Source organism: Sesamum indicum, linkage group LG13 (genome assembly GCF_026168435.1).
Source record: "Sesamum indicum cultivar Baizhima isolate 11 linkage group LG13, ASM2616843v1, whole genome shotgun sequence".
Taxonomy (NCBI): Eukaryota; Viridiplantae; Streptophyta; class Magnoliopsida; order Lamiales; family Pedaliaceae; genus Sesamum; species Sesamum indicum.
The window spans coordinates 16,678,366-16,696,348 of NC_142669.1; the positions used below are offsets into that span (position 1 = coordinate 16,678,366).

At 35.3% G+C, this 17,983-nt stretch overlaps 3 protein-coding genes across 3 annotated transcripts; 1 reads left to right on the forward strand and 2 right to left on the reverse strand.

The window, feature by feature from the left end:
• Positions 1-1,139: 1,139 nt before the first annotated feature.
• LOC105176212 (cysteine proteinase1) lies at positions 1,140-2,884 on the reverse strand. Its single transcript, XM_011098941.3, has 4 exons — positions 2,338-2,884; positions 1,951-2,186; positions 1,715-1,852; positions 1,140-1,614 (listed from the first exon to the last, which is right to left on the reverse strand). Exons 1-4 carry the CDS (start codon positions 2,810-2,812, stop codon positions 1,348-1,350), a joined length of 1,116 nt encoding a protein of 371 aa, XP_011097243.1. The 5' UTR covers positions 2,813-2,884; the 3' UTR covers positions 1,140-1,347.
• Positions 2,885-5,996: 3,112 nt separating this feature from the next.
• Positions 5,997-10,670, reverse strand: LOC105176213 (putative beta-1,4-xylosyltransferase IRX14H). The gene is made up of 3 exons (XM_011098942.3): positions 9,421-10,670; positions 8,725-9,291; positions 5,997-6,557 (listed from the first exon to the last, which is right to left on the reverse strand). The coding sequence occupies exons 1-3, from the start codon at positions 10,131-10,133 to the stop codon at positions 6,323-6,325; spliced, it is 1,515 nt and encodes a 504-aa protein (XP_011097244.2). The 5' UTR covers positions 10,134-10,670; the 3' UTR covers positions 5,997-6,322.
• A 4,282-nt stretch (positions 10,671-14,952) lies between these two features.
• Positions 14,953-17,936, forward strand: LOC105176214 (FMN-linked oxidoreductases superfamily protein). The gene is made up of 3 exons (XM_011098943.3): positions 14,953-15,585; positions 15,675-15,781; positions 16,742-17,936. Exons 1-3 carry the CDS (start codon positions 15,121-15,123, stop codon positions 17,478-17,480), a joined length of 1,311 nt encoding a protein of 436 aa, XP_011097245.1. The 5' UTR covers positions 14,953-15,120; the 3' UTR covers positions 17,481-17,936.
• The last annotated feature ends 47 nt before the right edge of the window (positions 17,937-17,983 follow it).

Genomic DNA, 17,983 nt, shown 5'->3' on the forward strand with positions numbered 1-17,983 from the left:
AGTTGGTATCAATTTATGCCGAGTTGCTCACATATAGTTCTTGGAACGCCATTTTCTAAACAAATCAGATACAATTCAAATTGATCTTGTATAAGATCCACTAGAAAACGAATGGCCTTAATTTTTTCAAATGATTTATATCGTCAAGTGTACATATTCCAAATTTTAGTTCAATTTAAATGATAAGTGATTGTCAATGTCTCGTGATAACAAAAATGTATTATTTTGGAATATATCAAAGTTCAGTACTCGACTCATACCAATCCGTCCTCTAATGAAAGGATTTCTTTTGTATTTCCTTAGATAAGGATTCAGAAATATCAAATCTCCACCTACACAATCAAATTGTGGATGAAGTTCCAAAATGACATTTTCTTTTCTCCTCATCACTCAGAAAACACAACAAAGAATTCAGGATAATAAACATGGTCTAGAGTTTTTCTTAAATTTGACCCATAACTGATGATAGAATTAGAATAGATATTTTTGTTTCCGACATGTTTGCCCATATCCTTATTTTTCTATCAATCTGTAATTCTTGATCTTCCTCTCCAATTTCATATTATGGTACTGGTGTAAACCAAAATTCCCTTATTGTTCTTATATATCTCTACTTGTTTTCCTAATTGATTCTGCGGATACAAATAATTGACAAAATATGGACGTGATTCATACACAATATCTACATTTCTTTCCTTTATCAAGGGTTCTACCAACTTATATCTTTCCTCAAATAATGGAATTCGATTTCATGAACTTTATACTTGGTGAAGTTCATTTGTCCGAAACTCATTCCCGGGAAAGCCTTGATGCGGACTAATTGTGATAATTATGTGATTTATTTGGCTCGTTTAAAGACAAAATTCTTGCTAAGTCTTACATTGGACCTTGAGCACTGTTAGCATGTAGAAGTTGGCAAAATTATTACTTGGATTGGTAGAACCGGTGAGAAGTGAGAACACTAGAAACGTTCATTTGCGTGAAGGAAGACCAGATCTCTACTACCTAGGCATTCATGTTTCTCATAAATATATGGTCCAAAAGAGGTTAATCCCCAAGTTCTGCAGACAAACCACACAGATACAAGATTCTTTTGCCAGAATATCAACAACATCAGCAGCATCCGAATGGATTAAAAGTGAAAGAAATGCTTAACAAATGCATTCAAATCAAACTGGTAGCTTCCAAGAGCAGCACGTGAAACTTGGAATATATGTACAAACATTAATCATCATCATCATCATCAATAAAACAGAATCCATCGACTGACCAGCAGAAACAAATAAAAACTACTGCTCCTGAACTGAATCTTGCAACTCGTGAAACAATAACTAAATGCTCCCTGTTTCACTCAGCTGCATAATAACCGGAGTCTGGGATTGACTTTGCCGGGTTTTCACTATTCTTGGTGGGATAAGAGGCCTCCATCACAATCCCACACTTACCAGATGGATTACCGACGACGTTCCTTTCCAGTCTCAAGTAGCCATCTTCACCCCACTCAGTCCCCCAAGAGTTCCTCACAATCCAGTAGTCCACTCCACCTTCCGTGCCATATCCGACGGCCACCACTCCATGGTCTAGTTGACTCCCACATTCACCGGTGAACACACCCTGATGAGATAAAACCACCAAATAAGTTCCGTCTCATATTGCTTAGACTTAGACATATACTAGAATTCAGTTCACTATGCAACAAACAGGTTATAGTTACCGATGAATAGAGCTGGAGGGCTCTCCCTGATGCTTCTATAGCAACGCTAACCGGCTGATGAGCAACGGCCTTCTGCAAGGCTCTTTCGTCGTGAGGCACGTCCTCAAAACCGTCTATACTTACGACCTTTGCGTTCTTCTGCAATGACACGATGAAAAGACAATCAACTCAAACGATTAGGTTTGTCTTTAGATTAAGGAATTGGAGTTTAAAGCTTTGCTTATAACTATACGAACCCGAGTGGGATCACATCTTCCATCGAGTCCCCTGTAAGGATAATCGGCTTCAGTGTCCATGCCACCGTTGGAGATGATGAACTGGAAGGCGTAGTCCATGAGGCCACCATTGCAGCCAGCATTTTCGGTTTTGTCACAGTCGACGAGTTCTTGCTCGGATAGAGTGATCATCTCCCCTGTAACAATCTGATTTATGCCTTCAACAGCAGCAACTGTTGAGAAAGCCCAGCAGCTTCCTGATTCATACACAGGAGAGGAAAATTAGGGGACCAAATTTTTATACTTCTCAATATACAAATCTTTTTTATGTTGCTTTCCTCAATCAAAAACCATCGAAAAGTTGTCATCACACTCAATATTGAGATACTTGTATTATTATTAACTCACCACAAGTCCCCTGATTCTTGATCGGAGCAACAGCGCCCCTTTCCCTCCAATCAACAGATTCCGGCAACTCATCGTCGCCGGCCCGGAAAGCGTACCTCCGGCTGGCATTCTTGGACTTGACAAACCGGCGCTTAGCATCGGTCCTCGTACCCAAATACACTGACCTGAACTCCTCATTAGTCAGGTCAGCAAACCGGTTCAGGCCCACCTTATACGTCCGGTTCCCCGAATTGTGTTCATCAACAAACTTGAGGTTGTCCTTAAAAATCTGAAACCTCCGGTCCTTCTCTCCAATTCCATTGTACGCTTTTCCATGCTTTGCCAGCCACCGCTCATAGAGCCCCTTCACTTGTTCTTCGCTCCGCGGGTTTGATGCTGCGTGTTTATTGTTGTAATCTAGGATGGAGAAGTCCGTTGCGTGTGCTGAGACGACGGCGGAGCTGATGATGAGAAGGGCGGCGATGAACGCAGGCATGGCTGAGTGAGGAGAGAGAAAATAGTAGTGTTAATTAGTGTTGCTTAGGGATGAAGAAGTGTTAGATGCCACGGGGTTTATATAGGCGTGGATGGGATGATGAAGTGGGCATTGGAACTTCGAGTCCATATGCATTAGTCATGTACTCCCCTTTTCCAAATTTTAATGAATAAATTAAATTAATATATATTTTTATTTTTAATATCGTCAGGCCATATTTACTCAGAGGTTGGAATAATGACTTAATAAATTAATAACAAATAAAATGAGGGACGAGCTAAATTATCCTGGCTTAATTATTTTTTATTATAAAAAAATATAAAAATAACATTTTTTTTAAACATATTCATATATTTGTGTCGAAATGTGGAGGGAGGGAAAATATATTTTTTAAAAAATAATGGTCGAGTCGTGGGTAGTATCCACGACTCAACCTTGTGTGTGCTATCCACGACCTCGAGTCGTGGACCTACTCCGCGGCTTACGATCTCGAGTTGTGGATCTACTCCGCGATTTGGATTTTTTTTTAAAAAATATATATTTAATAATATTAATAAAAAATACAATTACAAACCTAAATAGTAAATTAAGTAAATCATAATGTTTAATAATAGTATAGAATTTTTTGTACAAATATAAAAATACAAATATTGTGAACAACCATGCACTGCCATATTTGATCTTCTTAAAGAATCTCCTCTTTGTTTTATTACCTTTCACATGTTTGCGGTCAATCCATCTCATTCTGAATAAGTGATGTTTTGTTTCGACCAGGACGTGTAGAAATACGAATAGTAATGTCGTGAACTAACTCAAATTGCGAGACATCCAAATAATCGTCCGACTGCAAAAGTTTAAAAGATTTAGAATACGCATTTCTGTAAACCATCATATCATAATATAGAGTCCAGTTCTGCAACATCAATGAGCCAATACAAAATGTGGGTGAGGAAATAAGAAGACCTAGACTTCACCGCAACAGACGCAATTGTGGAACGAACTGACATTTTTAATATTTGTATTTTTTGTAATATTTTATAACATGTAATTATTCCAGTGTCCATGACTTGATATAAATATGTAATAGGTATTAAAAATATTATCTTTTATAATTTTTCTTTTTTTAATAATAAAAAAAGTAAATTAAATCAGATTATCATACTGAAAACATCCTGATAGAATTAAATTAATTTTTTATTAAAAAATGTATGTCAAACTTTGATTTTTCATGCTTGCCCTTACACCAAATATTATAATTCAAAATCCAAATATTAAGGGGACTACTCAAGGACCCTCCACCATAAACTACTACACACGACAAATTCAAACTACTCAAGTTAAAAAACAACTCCAAAACTCTCCATAGCAAAGTTTTGCAACTGTAAAGATTCCACGTCTTTCTTGACATTAAATTCTCTAAATCTTGATACTATATTTCAAGATAATTAACTCGTGATCTTTTACTACAAGTCTAAAGGAGATTTCACTTTCACCTACAAAAACAAGTTATCAACCCTCTTTGATCATAGTTCGAACAGAAGAATTAGAAAACAATAATCACCTTAAAAAAACTTGTAATTCTTTTAACTGAAATTTATAATAACGCCCATGTTTTTTTTGGTCGGGTAATTCTTGTTTACACACTTGAATTCGCGAAAACAAAATTTTATTATAAAAATGTAGCTAATAAATATTTTTTTATATCAGCAGACACATAAATATCACACAGTATGGCAGTATGAATCATATTATTTTGATATTAATATAATATAATATAATTGAAATGGGTTGATATTTTGACATCCCCATGCCTACCAGAAAAGGAAAGCAGTATTCCCCCATAACTAAGAAAGAACCTGGACTTGTTTTGGGGCTGATTTCGTAGTTGGACTCATGTTTCCAGAAAAAGTATATGTATGTAAGACCCCAAACCGCCCAAACGAACTTATATGATATCCGTTTCTCTGACCCATGGATGCAGTTGGTCTGCCCACAATCTAGGAGGCAACATTTATGGAGCCCCATCACGGACAAATAACAATTGGACACGTAGGATTTGCTTGTGGAATTTTATGATGTCTGTCTTCCTCCTCCATCTCGGGAAGAAGCTCCTCCGCCTCTGGTCTTTTGCATTGCATAGATGTAAGTGCCACCGCCTTCTCAGTTTGGATAATGAATTGGAATTGGTGTCATGATGATATTTATGACCACCGAAAGTTGCTGCCGCCTCATCTTCTTCCCAATCATTTTTTTTTGTTATATTACGATTTTCTTTCATAAAATTCGATATAATTATTTGAACGTGCAAATAAATAATTTATAAAAACATATTAATTTATACAAATATATTTTATCAAATTTTAAAATATATATAATTATAATTTAAAATTTTATAATAATATTTTAGACTATAATCATAAAAAATTGGATGGAATTAACTCATTGTTTCTCAAAGGATGTATCTGAAATCTACCTCTTGCTTGCTTATGTTACGTGATGCTATTCAAGTAAATTTCTGGAACATTATATATAATCAGGTAAATAAGTATTGGTATTAAAATTTTATTATTAATATCGTTTTGATATGCGAATGTTAAGAATTAACTGAATTGAATATTTGAACATTGGTACTGATATTGAATTAATATTTTTATGTATGTATGAGTAAAATGAAATTTCTTATCTGGATTTAAGCCACATATGACTTATCTTTATTTTTTAGCCAGTTGAAATTCACTTTATTTAACTATATTTTTACTATATTCGTTTCTCGATATTCATAAGAAACTAACTCGTATTTTAATAAATAACATATGCAGCAAAAATAATTCTGGATATGAAATACAACCAATCATTTTACAAAGCAAAACAAGTTCAAATTGTATGTCTGATTGCACAATTTTTTCCCTCAGACTAATAAATATTTCTGAATCTCTTCTTCTTGGTAATTTAAATATTTCTGAATCTGTTTTTGGTAAGTTAAATATTTCTGGATCAATGCTCAGAAAGCACGAGATCTCCCTGAGCAAAACTGGCCCTGAATTTTCTGCAGTATAGAAGCCTGTTTTCTCCACATTAACATCAGTCAATTGGCCAATCCAATGGCAGAAAAGTCTCTCTCCCGTGCAGTCGACAGTATTATAGTACCATTATTGATGGCCAACAACTGAAAACAGATGTATGATTTCTATTTCAAGAATTTATGTATATAAAAACTTGGGAGCTGGAATGTAAGAATGATACATGTTCTGCCAACCGCCAGAATGCTGATCACCAAAAATGAAGAAATTGAATAAGAAAAGCAATACTTTCACAGGAATTGAACATGAAAATTAGCTGGAAACAAAAATCGAGATGTATGTATCGACTCGACTGGCTATCGTATATGTAACACATGATGCCTTCCTGTATTCACCGAACAAGATCTTACTCGTCCCCGTCTTCATGTACTGATGTCGAAGGTTTGCTAATAGTCACGAATTCACAGAGTGGTATAATATCTCAAGTTCACTAGTTATCTGCAGAATGCCTTGTGGAGACATGCTCATCTATCACTTTTGCTGTGTGCTTCCTCTTGCTTCGGGAGCTGCGTTTTCTTCTCGACCCGCTTTTTGATGCGCGTTTGTCGGTAGTCTCCTGGATGCTGATCACCTTTTCGACAGAAGATGGGAGTTCGGGAGGAGCATCAGGCCATGGGGTGCGTTTTGCGGGGACCGTAATCTCTAGAGGAGGGTCGATTATCCATCTGCATGAGAAGACATAAATACTTGAATATTAAGAAGCAGTTCACACTGCAAATGAGAAGGTATCTCGATGAATTTATAAAACTTATTTTTAGAACCTTGACAAAACTCCTTCGTTTTTATTTATATTTTAATCACAAAATATTCATATTAAAATCTTATTAACCCATTATCCTATTTTATCCAAACATTTCAAAACCTTTTCTTAAAAAAAATTCAACATCTTATAAGCTTAAAAGATATTTTAAATAAGTTTATCTAAAGAATAAATATCCTCCAAATCACAAAATTAGTACATTGAAACAACTGATTTAAGTGGCATGCACCAGTACAACATGGACAGAATAGTATACAACAAATATTCTAAAGTTCGGACAGCTATTAATTTTTAGAACATATATTTAAAACTGCTACATGCACGGGAACAAACTAACGTGCATTTGCTACTTTCTTCCGCTATTTCGTTAGAGATCTCAACGGTCTTCCAGTCCAATTTATATTAGCTGTTGAGGAAATTGACAAGTGAAAGCCATCTCAAAAGCAAGCAAAGAGTTGCTAGTTCTTTTTCCTTTTTGCTCTCTTCGTTTTTTCTTTTTGTTGGGGGAGGTTGCACGTGTATATGGAGCAATATCGCCACATATACCACTGAAGGAAAAATAAAAATACAGAAGTTCCTAAAATATAGCATACAGTTGAAAGATGAACAGGATTTGTAAACTCTGAAGGAAGAATTAGGCAACCATATTAGGGGAATATGTTATAAATTCAGGAAGATGGTAAGCTAAAACTCAACCATATGGTAAGATGGTCCTGGTTGTGGATTAAGCGACTGACAGAAATCATATTTCAACAAACGATTAACATATATTCGGGAATGCCAAAATTGACTGGTCCAACGGGCAAGAGAGATCAGGCAGTGGAAGATTTTATCTTGTGGCAGGGGAGGAAGAAATCAGTTTCTCATTAGTGCACTTTAGAGGCCTGGGCATGTAATATACAATAATTCTTGATTCCTGAAGTCTTTAAATAGAGTTAATTACATGTAACTAAATAGAGATTTTCAGGTTGGAGCAGTTTACAATTGTGTCATGTTCTAAGGAACTGTATGTTCGTAGTACATATTGATTAATACCTTGAAAGGCAACATACAGATGGACTTTGCTAGACAGATTTGGCTTTATAAAGCTCAAAAATTAATTTAGCTATGACCCTAAAGTTGCTTAAAAGTTTGTAAAACTGCTCTGAGAATGGGTCAATAATCAGTATCGAGCTATGTTACTTTGGTGCCATCGTCCTCGTGACAATCATGTCCAACCAAAAGATGTATAGCAGTCAAAGTCAACACTATTCACGTACCAAATATCAATCTTCATGTGGACATCATGAACTATCTAAGAGCATGGAGTATTGCGTACCTCGGTTGTTAATTACCTTCTTTTGAAAGTCATAGCTATTCTAAAAATGTAACATGAATGAGCATTTCAATACTGGATCCTACTGTTACCAAACATCCGTGAATGTGGCTAAAAGTCACAACGTCGGATCTATGCTTGCTGTCATCTCAACTTCCCTTAGATCAGTATCTCCACCAAAACCTGTACCTGAGTCCAATTTCGGTTGGGTTTTCTTGTCCTATTATTGATATGAGCACAAACTAAGGAGTTTTGCCATCCTAACTGCAAATGACAAGTATAGCGAAAGCCGACCACCTTGCAGTTAGCTCCATTGAAAGGTTCAAATGGTGTACCTACATAACTTACAATATTACTAGTAGAGTCATCTGGAAATTTTATTTCCTAGATTTCAGGATCTGAACCCCCCCTTCCCCCCCACCCCCATATTTTGGTCATTCACTAGAGGTAATTCGTAATCAAAGAGATGCTTGATCAGCTTAACATCTGCAAACCTTCATTGCATCACATACACATGAACGGAAAAAATATTAGAACAACCTCACTAATTCAGTGTAGATCATCCCTCCAATTCAGAATTTAGATGAAGGAATTCCAGATATGAAACCAACATTGTAAATTCTATCAAATATAATCGCAAACTTAGCAAACAAGGGAAGGATTATAGATAGACACATCAAATATATGGTGAAAACTTTAAAGTTATAAAGAAACCATGAAACCTGCAGATTCTGGATGTAAATAGTAGAAAACTAACCTGGCAGGGAATTTGCTGTCTGCCCTTGCCTCAACACGCAGCCACCACAGCATAACTTTGCGCCCACAGCTACCAAGAGGCTCCACTACTGAAGCATCATTCAGAAAGGACAACGGGCTTTCTACATCCTCTCCATCCCTACCAACCTCTTCAAATTCCTTAACCCAACCCGGCTTGTCTGCATCTTCCCACACCAACCTGGAATTCAATACAAACCCAGCCCACTCCAGCTTCCTTGGCAGCACGACTGCCCTATCACCAATATATCTTGCACTCTTCTCCAGGAATAGCAATGAATCAAAAGTGTGCCATCCCACCAAATGGTTTGAGGAATTACAAGCCGGACCTTGGACCGGCAGTTGTGGATCTTTGTCATCTTTTTTACTATCATCTCTCTGAATCACCGGTAATTCTCCTTCTTCAGAACCTCCAGAGTGCGCAAGAATCCCAACTGAAACCGCACCTACCCATTTCACTTTCTGGATCTCATCAAACAACTCCAAAGCATGCATGTTACTATCATCCGCAAACATCACAATTCCATCTAACCTCTTCTCTCTAACTACTCTGCGCATTTCAAACACCTCAAAATGTAAACATTCCACACTGCTAACCATTACAGTAAGCACTTACTTTACAACCAATGCAAATTTCAAGAAGTTTAAAGATAAGTAGATGCGATCAACATCAAGATACCTTAAAGCATGGAGCCTCATCTTCGATTCCAACTTATGCCGATCCTCCCACAAAACTGGCATTTTCGTATCAAATCCAATGTGGATGGTTCTCAATCCTGATTTCGAGATGAGTGATGCTGTTTCATTGGTGTGGCCGCCAGCTTCCACAACAACCCAAATAACATCATAGGGCACATTCATCAGAGAATGCATCAGGCCTGTGAGATGCAGGGTCTGAAAAGTCCGTACATAAGTTGGCGTGACTGCGATCAGAGTTCTAGGGCCCTTAACCCCGTACTGAGACCTCTGCTCTAACTGAACCCTCTCGATTATCTTATGCGCCTTCATCACCTCCGCCGGATCCGGATGGGGCCACGGCCTTATCAGTATTCCGTGCCTCCCCACCACCACTCTACTCCCACCGCCAACGCCCGAGATATTCCTTTCCGGCGGCGACGTGGCGCCGGAGGACGGCAATGTTGTCTGAAGAGCGGTGTATATAGTGGTGGTAGAAGGGGAGGAAGCAGTAGAAAAGAGAAGGAAGAACACGATACGCGAAAATCGGAATCCGAGGACTAAGCTAATTAAGCAGCAGAGCCCGTGAAGAACCAGCCAAAAAATCGTCGTCGGCGACCTTATAGAGTCGTCAACGCCCGCATCTAGCGGTGACGACGCACCCCGGAAGCTGTTGCTCCGGCGGCCCTGCTGCTGCAACGCCGTTAGCTGCTTCATTCTGGGCTTTCCCCTTCCTCCTCCGCCAACAACCCAACAACTGCTACTAACTACCAAATGCAGCTCAGACAGAGAAAACGGTCGATGAAAATGGAGTGGGTTCAAAGAAACGGGGCACAATCGGTTGAAGTGGGGGAGTGGGTGGGGCGAAGGCGAGTTTAATTGACAAGATTTCTTCAACTTTACGATTCAACAGTTATAGCAAGCATACTGCCAGCTCCCATTTCCATTTCATCTGCTTCTTCTTTTTCCTACAATTCAATAATAGCCCGAAACAAATCGGTTCTCAAAATGGAAACTCCGGATTTCATTTTCCGGACATGGAAGGAAGATTGAAGAAGAAGATCTAGGGTGAGTGAGGTTGAGACGGGAGGGCAGTTTTGGGATTCTTGAAAGTGGGCTTAGGACTAATAGTGTAATAAACACTGGTTAATGAGGTTGGATTAAGGTAAGTGGGTAATGATGATGACCTTTGTTTTCATTGAATTTAGGTTAATGGTCAATGATCAGATGAGTTGAGACGTCAGATTTGGAAAGCACATGAGAACTTACTACGCTGGGATTTGATGCTTTCCTCAGTTTGCTTGTAAGATCATCAAGTTTATCAATCTTAAGCTTAGCTATTTCTGGCTGAAGCTTACTTGATTAGTCAAGGGTAACTTGGACAATGTATGAATAACCTCTATATATTATAAAGATATTCATCAATTTGTGTTAACAACAATATATATATACTCTATATATATTGTCTATACACTGACATAAAAAAATGTCCCTCCACACTCACAAACGACGGTTAATGATACCACCATACTAATTTTTTGTAAAATTAAGAATGTCATTCATGATAAAATAACTAACTTATTCAACATTTCAAAAGTTACATTATTGTGATTATTATTATTTTTTTCTTTCTTTTTATTAATACAGTGTATTGATTTAAATATTTTACTCTCATTTATAATATATTTTAAAGCGTGAAAGGTTATTTATCATATGTACGTAGGAACGACGTCGTCTAGTATAAAAATAAAAGACCTTTCACGCTCACAAACGGCAGTTAATGACACCGTTGCATCAATTTTTTATGAATCCAAAAATGCCTTTTAATCGATACAATAGTTAACTTATTTAACTTTTTAAATTTTATATTAATTTATTAAATTAGTTTTTTTTATGTTTCATATAATGCATTGATTTATATATTTTATTTTTATTTATAATATTTTTAATATAATATAAAATATATAAAAAAATTATTCATTATACGTACATAAAAAAAATAATGTGGCAGAACGGCTAGTATTATAAAAATCAACCCACAAAATATTTTGACAATGTAACCTTAGGAGGACAACATTGTTTGATAATTAAAAGGGATAAGTTCACCGTACTTCTCTGAAGCTCGTGTAATTATATGTAAACTTTTTATAATTTAAAAAATTATATCTAATATCTCTAATATTTATTTTTGTGTAACACATAGATCTATTTATTGGGATGTAATCCCAATAGTGATGAGCCAAAATCAACAAAACCCTAATGAACTATTACAGAGATAATGGTGGGTTTAAAACCCTTATAAAATATTATTATAAATTAATAAATAAATAAAGAATAACATAACAAATATAAATATACAAGAATTAAAGCATTAGATAAATAAACAGCTCAGGAGTCAAATCCAGAAAAAAGGAGGCCCAAAAAAGCCACCACCAGCCCGCAACCCTCACGATTGCAAAATCCACTGCCACCGAGGCAAAAGGCACAAAGACCCACAAAGAACCACTTAGAAAAACCACTAAAATTTTTCTTTATCACTTTGAAAATCTTACAAAGTATTTAATAAAGAAGGAGGAGGACAATTTTCAATTTATGTTATTTCTTATTCTTTGTTACAGAAACCATAGGGGGCCAATATATATATAGATAGAACATTAAAGACGAAGGGAAAAGGAGGTGAGACGGTGAGGGGTTTCCAAGATCATTGGAAACATGAAAGGGAATAAAACCAGAGGGAGAAGAAGAGGCAATGAGGAAGATGACTGAATAGTAGGGATAGGGGGCAAATTAGAGTTAAGTATAAATTAGGTAATGGGTGTGGGTTTGTGAGTGGGTCAAGGTCAGTGGGCTAAGCCATGGAGATGTGTTAAGGCAGCAAGTGGATTGCCATCCAAGTAAGGGGGGTTAGTTGGTTTGGACCAAGGGGACATTGGCCATAAAATTCAACACTATTAGTTTGTTATATCTTATTAAATTTGTTGGTATTAGCAAAAAAATTAAATAAAAAATTATATTCATCCTCATTTGATTTATTACTTACTTATTATGGTTAAAAAAGATTTGTTTCACATTCAATACTTAGTAATAAGTAAATAAAGGATAAATATAGATTTCTATTCAATTCTTTTTTCCTTTGATATAGCAAATTTGATAAATTTTAACTAATAGAGAAGTCAAATTGTTAGATAGATACAAACATTAAGAGTAGTAGATATGATTTTTTAAATCACATTAAATTTACATAAAATTACACCAAATTTAAATAGTGCAGTGTAATTATCCCTAATTAAAATTAATTATGTGCAGAAAAACGAGGTTATGTGGGGCTGCATCGACACTATATGAGTATTTTATATTATTTTATTATGTGAAAATTGTAATTGATTATTACTGATAATTTAATAGTTATTGGCTGATATATTAGATTATCAATTAACATGTTCATAAAAATTGTTGTAATTCTCACTTTTATCAGAGAAAATAACCTTCAAACACCGACCTTGTTTTAATTGAAATACAACTACGAGGAAGTTTTTCTTTGATTAAGTAAAACCCAATACTTCTGAATTATTGATTAATATTTGGGTATAATAATGTAATTATTCATTGTAATTATTTTAAAGAAAATGAAAAAGGATCTTCACATATCAATATTTTTGTCGTCGATATATAACAATTAGTAGAGGCTTTGAAATTATTTATAATTTTAATAACAAAAACTCTATTACTGGTCCAAATGAACAAGTTCAACAAATTCTAATCCTAGCTACTAGATATATAATTATTTGTCTCGTTTTACATGAATTTATTATAATTTATTTTATTTTTTGATATATTATTATATCTTTTGAGTTGATGTATTATTCAACTTATGGAGATATTGACATAAAGATATTTCGACCACTTATGTACTTATGTAATAAACATGCAATTATTGGTCCATAGGAAGAAAGATGTCAATGTCTTGATTTGACTTCTAAATCAAGCATTAGCTCACCCTTCCCACTCTCTTTTGTTGGTGGCGATGGGAATAAAACAATTCAAAGCGTTTTCACAACGTGTTTTTATTTAGGAATGTCCGTCCTGTGATATAACTATTTTGTTAAAAATGATTGATTTGGCCTGTAATAAATGAATAATAAATTAATTGGGAATAAAATATAAATTTTTATTGATTTTTATTCGTTAATATCGATAAATTCATCATATTAACTAACGAATAAATTTATTTGTCAAACAGAAACAAATATCAAATGTACTAGATGTAATTTTTTAAACTACAACAAATTTATATATTATTAGTTTAAATTATTTTAATATTTAATCATATTAATCATGTCTCGTGCAATTAACATTTCACACATATATGATGATTTTCACGGTTATTTTATTTAATTAGTTTAAATATTATATTTAAAATACAATTTATAATTTTATAAATTCTATAAATATTTTGTAAAATGTAGACTCTCATGGCATGACTCATGAGACATTTAAATACATCAAAATAAACTCTTAACAAAAATTATTTATCTATAATTACACACACACATATATATATATATATATATATGCTAGTAATCAAAATATAAGCGATGCTAATTGTGCATAACTTAAAATTTTATTTTATTTATTATTTAATTAAATAAAAAATAAATAGTCAATTAAAATTGATAAAATAAGTTAATTTAATTTTTTTTGTAAAAAAAATCACTGGTATAATTAAAAGATATAATCATTCTTGAAAAACTAAATAAAGAAAAGGTATTTTGAAGTATCCATAAATTTCTATCAAAGTAGCTATTGTAAGGCTTTAACTTTTCATAAATAGTATAGATAAATTTGAAGCAACACCTAAATATAAACATTTTTATTATCAAAAATATAATTTGATATTTATAATAATTTTAATTTCTTTGAAGACAATTTGACACAAATTTTTCATTTGTTTCTAATTTGATTAATTTCAAAATTTATATCTCATTAAAAGAAATATGATTTTTTTTATTATGTTTAGTTATCAAATTAAAATTAAAAATTTGTAATGGATACTGAATAACTATAACTGTTTAATGATTAGGGTAAATTGAAATGAACTCTCCTAAAATTTACCTTAATTATAAACACCTTTTACTTATTTGAAAAATTACAAATATTTCTCTAAAATTACAGATACCCTAACAAATACCTTTATAATGAGCTGTCACAATAGGATATTTGTTAAGATATTTGTAATTTTATAGGAGTATTTAAATTTTTTACATAACGAGATGGTATTTGTAATTATGACAAATTTTAGGAGAGCCCGTTGTAATTTACACTTGATGATTATTAGTCATTATTTTTGCAAGCAATGTCAAAACATTAGATAGAAATTTCATAATGAAAGTTAATTAATTGTTGTCAATTGATTTTATTTGACCATTATTGATAATATTAGTTTATCGTGATTTTTGAGTTTGTATTTATTTATAGAGCAGAAAATAATCCCTCTTTTGTTTTGTTATCTATGTTATTATTGAAAAATCCTTCCAATATTCAAACTCATTTTCCCCGACCAATAAAAGATTCCCCCCAAATTCTCCAAATAAAACCCTAATTTCATGTTTCCCAGAACTTAGGCAGCGCTACCTTCTTCAGTTACCCCGAGAACCTTGGGCGGTGATGGGCCGAAATTCCGCCGCCGCCTCCGCTTCCGCTTTCCATGAGATTCAAACCGTTTTGCTCTGATTCTCTATTCACGAAGCTTCAACTCAATCCACGTCCAAACCGTAACTTGGGATCGTTGCATTTCCTATTCTACCCATTCATGGCTACCCAAACCCAACCCATCTGCTCGCAAATTCTAACCCCTAACGGAGACGAAAACAACGACGATGTTCTCTGCACTTCTGAAACTATCACTTCGCCGTCCGAGCCGGAAGCCACCCCTTTGGCCCTTCCAAATGGGTACCTGACAGGGGAGGCCCGGGTGGAAAGGGCCTGGGCATATTGGAACAAGCTGGGCCGGCCCAAATTCATCGTCGCTCCCATGGTGGATAACTCCGAGCTCCCCTTTCGGTTGCTCTGCCGTAAGTATGGTGCCCAAGCCGCTTACACACCTATGCTCCATTCCAGAATTTTCACGGAAAATGAAAAATATCGTTCCCAAGAGTTCACTACCTGTAAGGTGTGTATTCATCTTGACTTGCTTTTAGTTTTTGTTATTGAGTATTTCAGTACTAGGTTTGTTGGACTGAGGTTTGCCGGAAATGGCAGGAAGATAGGCCGCTTTTTGTGCAATTTTGTGCAAATGATCCAGATGTTCTGCTGGATGCAGCACGGAGAGTGGAGCCATATTGCGACTATGTTGACATTAATTTTGGGTAATTTTTGGATGATAATTTCTGTATTGCTTTGAATTCCAACAATCTTTTCCTGGTATCGAAGTGTAGTTGTGTCAAGATAAGAATATTTCAGCCCAATGCCGCTGGATTTTCATTCATGTTATTTATAGAGAAACCCAACATTATTGTTTACTGAGAATCTCAACCTGTTATACTGTGAGATTGATGGTTTATGGATCAGGTTGTTGTAGTGCTGGAGTTTTCACCTAGGATTTTGGTTATGCAAGTTTTCTTGGAGTCTTGATAATAGAGAATTGAGCTGACTCTAGCTTCACATTGTTAGTGATACCCTCTTTCAGTTTGTTTGGTATCAAGGATTTGAAACCTAAGAATCAGAATTGGAAGCACTTCCATTAAAGTTTGACCTTATATTTCATCAGTTCCGGTTCTTTGAGGTCATCACTACAGATCCAAATACTGTATTACAATCTTAATCCCTCATCCGGAATGACAAGCCTTTAGAGTCAATAGGTACTCTTGAAATTGTTTTATTTGTGTACCATGATTACAGTGAAATTTTGTTGTTTCTGGATGTTATGGTGCTAGTTCATATTTGGCTGCATCATAGTATTTTTTTTGCCACTGGAGGGAATGCGCCTCTACTAGTTTTATGGTGAAGCTGTAGGTGGCTTGGTGAGTTAGTCTTTTGCAGGGTATCAGGTTTGGCCTGACTTTCTCAATTGAGTTGAAAGTAGAATTTGCAAGTCTTAACCTTCACCTGGAAAACAATCCAAGAAAGAGTTAGAAGAGGAAGCAGAAAGATTGCTTGCACATGAGTTATTATTGTTTGTGTTGCTAATTTGTTAACCTATTTGTCAGCAAGCATGTATTTTGTTGTCCCGTATGATTCTTGTTTTTCTGCGCATTTGAACTGTTCTGTGACATTTGTATCTGACAGAAATCTTGTCTTGGTTTTGTTCTCTGGTACTTCATTTATAGGTGTCCCCAGCGCATTGCTAGACGAGGCAATTATGGAGCTTTCCTCATGGATAATCTCCCTCTTGTCAAGTCGCTGGTAGAAAAATTGGCTAAAAATCTTATGGTTCCTGTCTCGTGCAAAATTCGGATCTTCCCAGATTTGCAGGATACAATTAATTATGCCAAAATGTTGGAGGAGGCTGGCTGTGCTCTTCTAGCTGTACATGGAAGAAGAAGAGATGAAAAAGATGGGAAGAAATTTCGGGCTAACTGGAAAGTAATCAAGGCAGTTAGAGATGCAGTGAGAATTCCTGTCCTTGCTAATGGTAATATACGGCACATAGAAGATGCCTGGCAATGTTTGGAAGAGACTGGTACAGAAGGTGTTCTTTCAGCTGAGTCTCTTCTTGAGAATCCTGCACTGTTTGCTGGATATCGAACTGCAGAATGGGCATTGGATCATGAAGAAACCTGTAAAGATGGAAAACTGGATCAGGCTGAGTTGCTGGTGGAATATTTGAAGTTCTGTGAGAGGTATCCGGTGCCTTGGAGAATGATCCGTTCTCATGTGCACAAGTTATTGGGAGACTGGTTCCGCGTCCATCCAAATGTAAGGGATGATCTTAATGCACAATCCAAGCTTACATTTGAATTTCTTTATGGTATTGTCGATCAACTTAGAGAACTTGGTTTAAGAATTCCTCTTAGTGTAAAGGAAACTAATCACGAAAAGTTATCTGCCAATGGAACTTCAGCCTGAAGTTGTGCTCATGATTGGAGTGCATAAGTTGTAGGAGCCTTATGGTGATTGGTGAAAGCAGAAGGATGTATAAACTAATTGGTTGTGGTATGATTCCTTGTGCTGCAAACTATGTCAGGATTCAACTATATATTGTTTGGTGCTTTAATCAGTGGTATTATGAGATATAAGAGAACAGCTGTTGTGCTATACCACTCTACGCCTCACTTTCATTCTACTTGTAGATCTCCCCATGAATTTATCAAATGGTGAGATGCTTCAAGCGCTAACATGTTTGTCAAGTCCCAGTATTTTTTTGGCTTATTTACTGTATACTTGTATTCCTGCTAAGTACTGATACAATCTGTTGTTGATGAAGTGGTAACGAAACTGTTTTACTTTTTTTTGTGATACAAACAGTTTTTCTAGCTCTGCTTCTTTGTGATACCACTTGATAATAATATGTTCTTTGAGAAACGGTCGGTACATCCATATTCTTATGGAAATTTTACCTCCTACGGTTG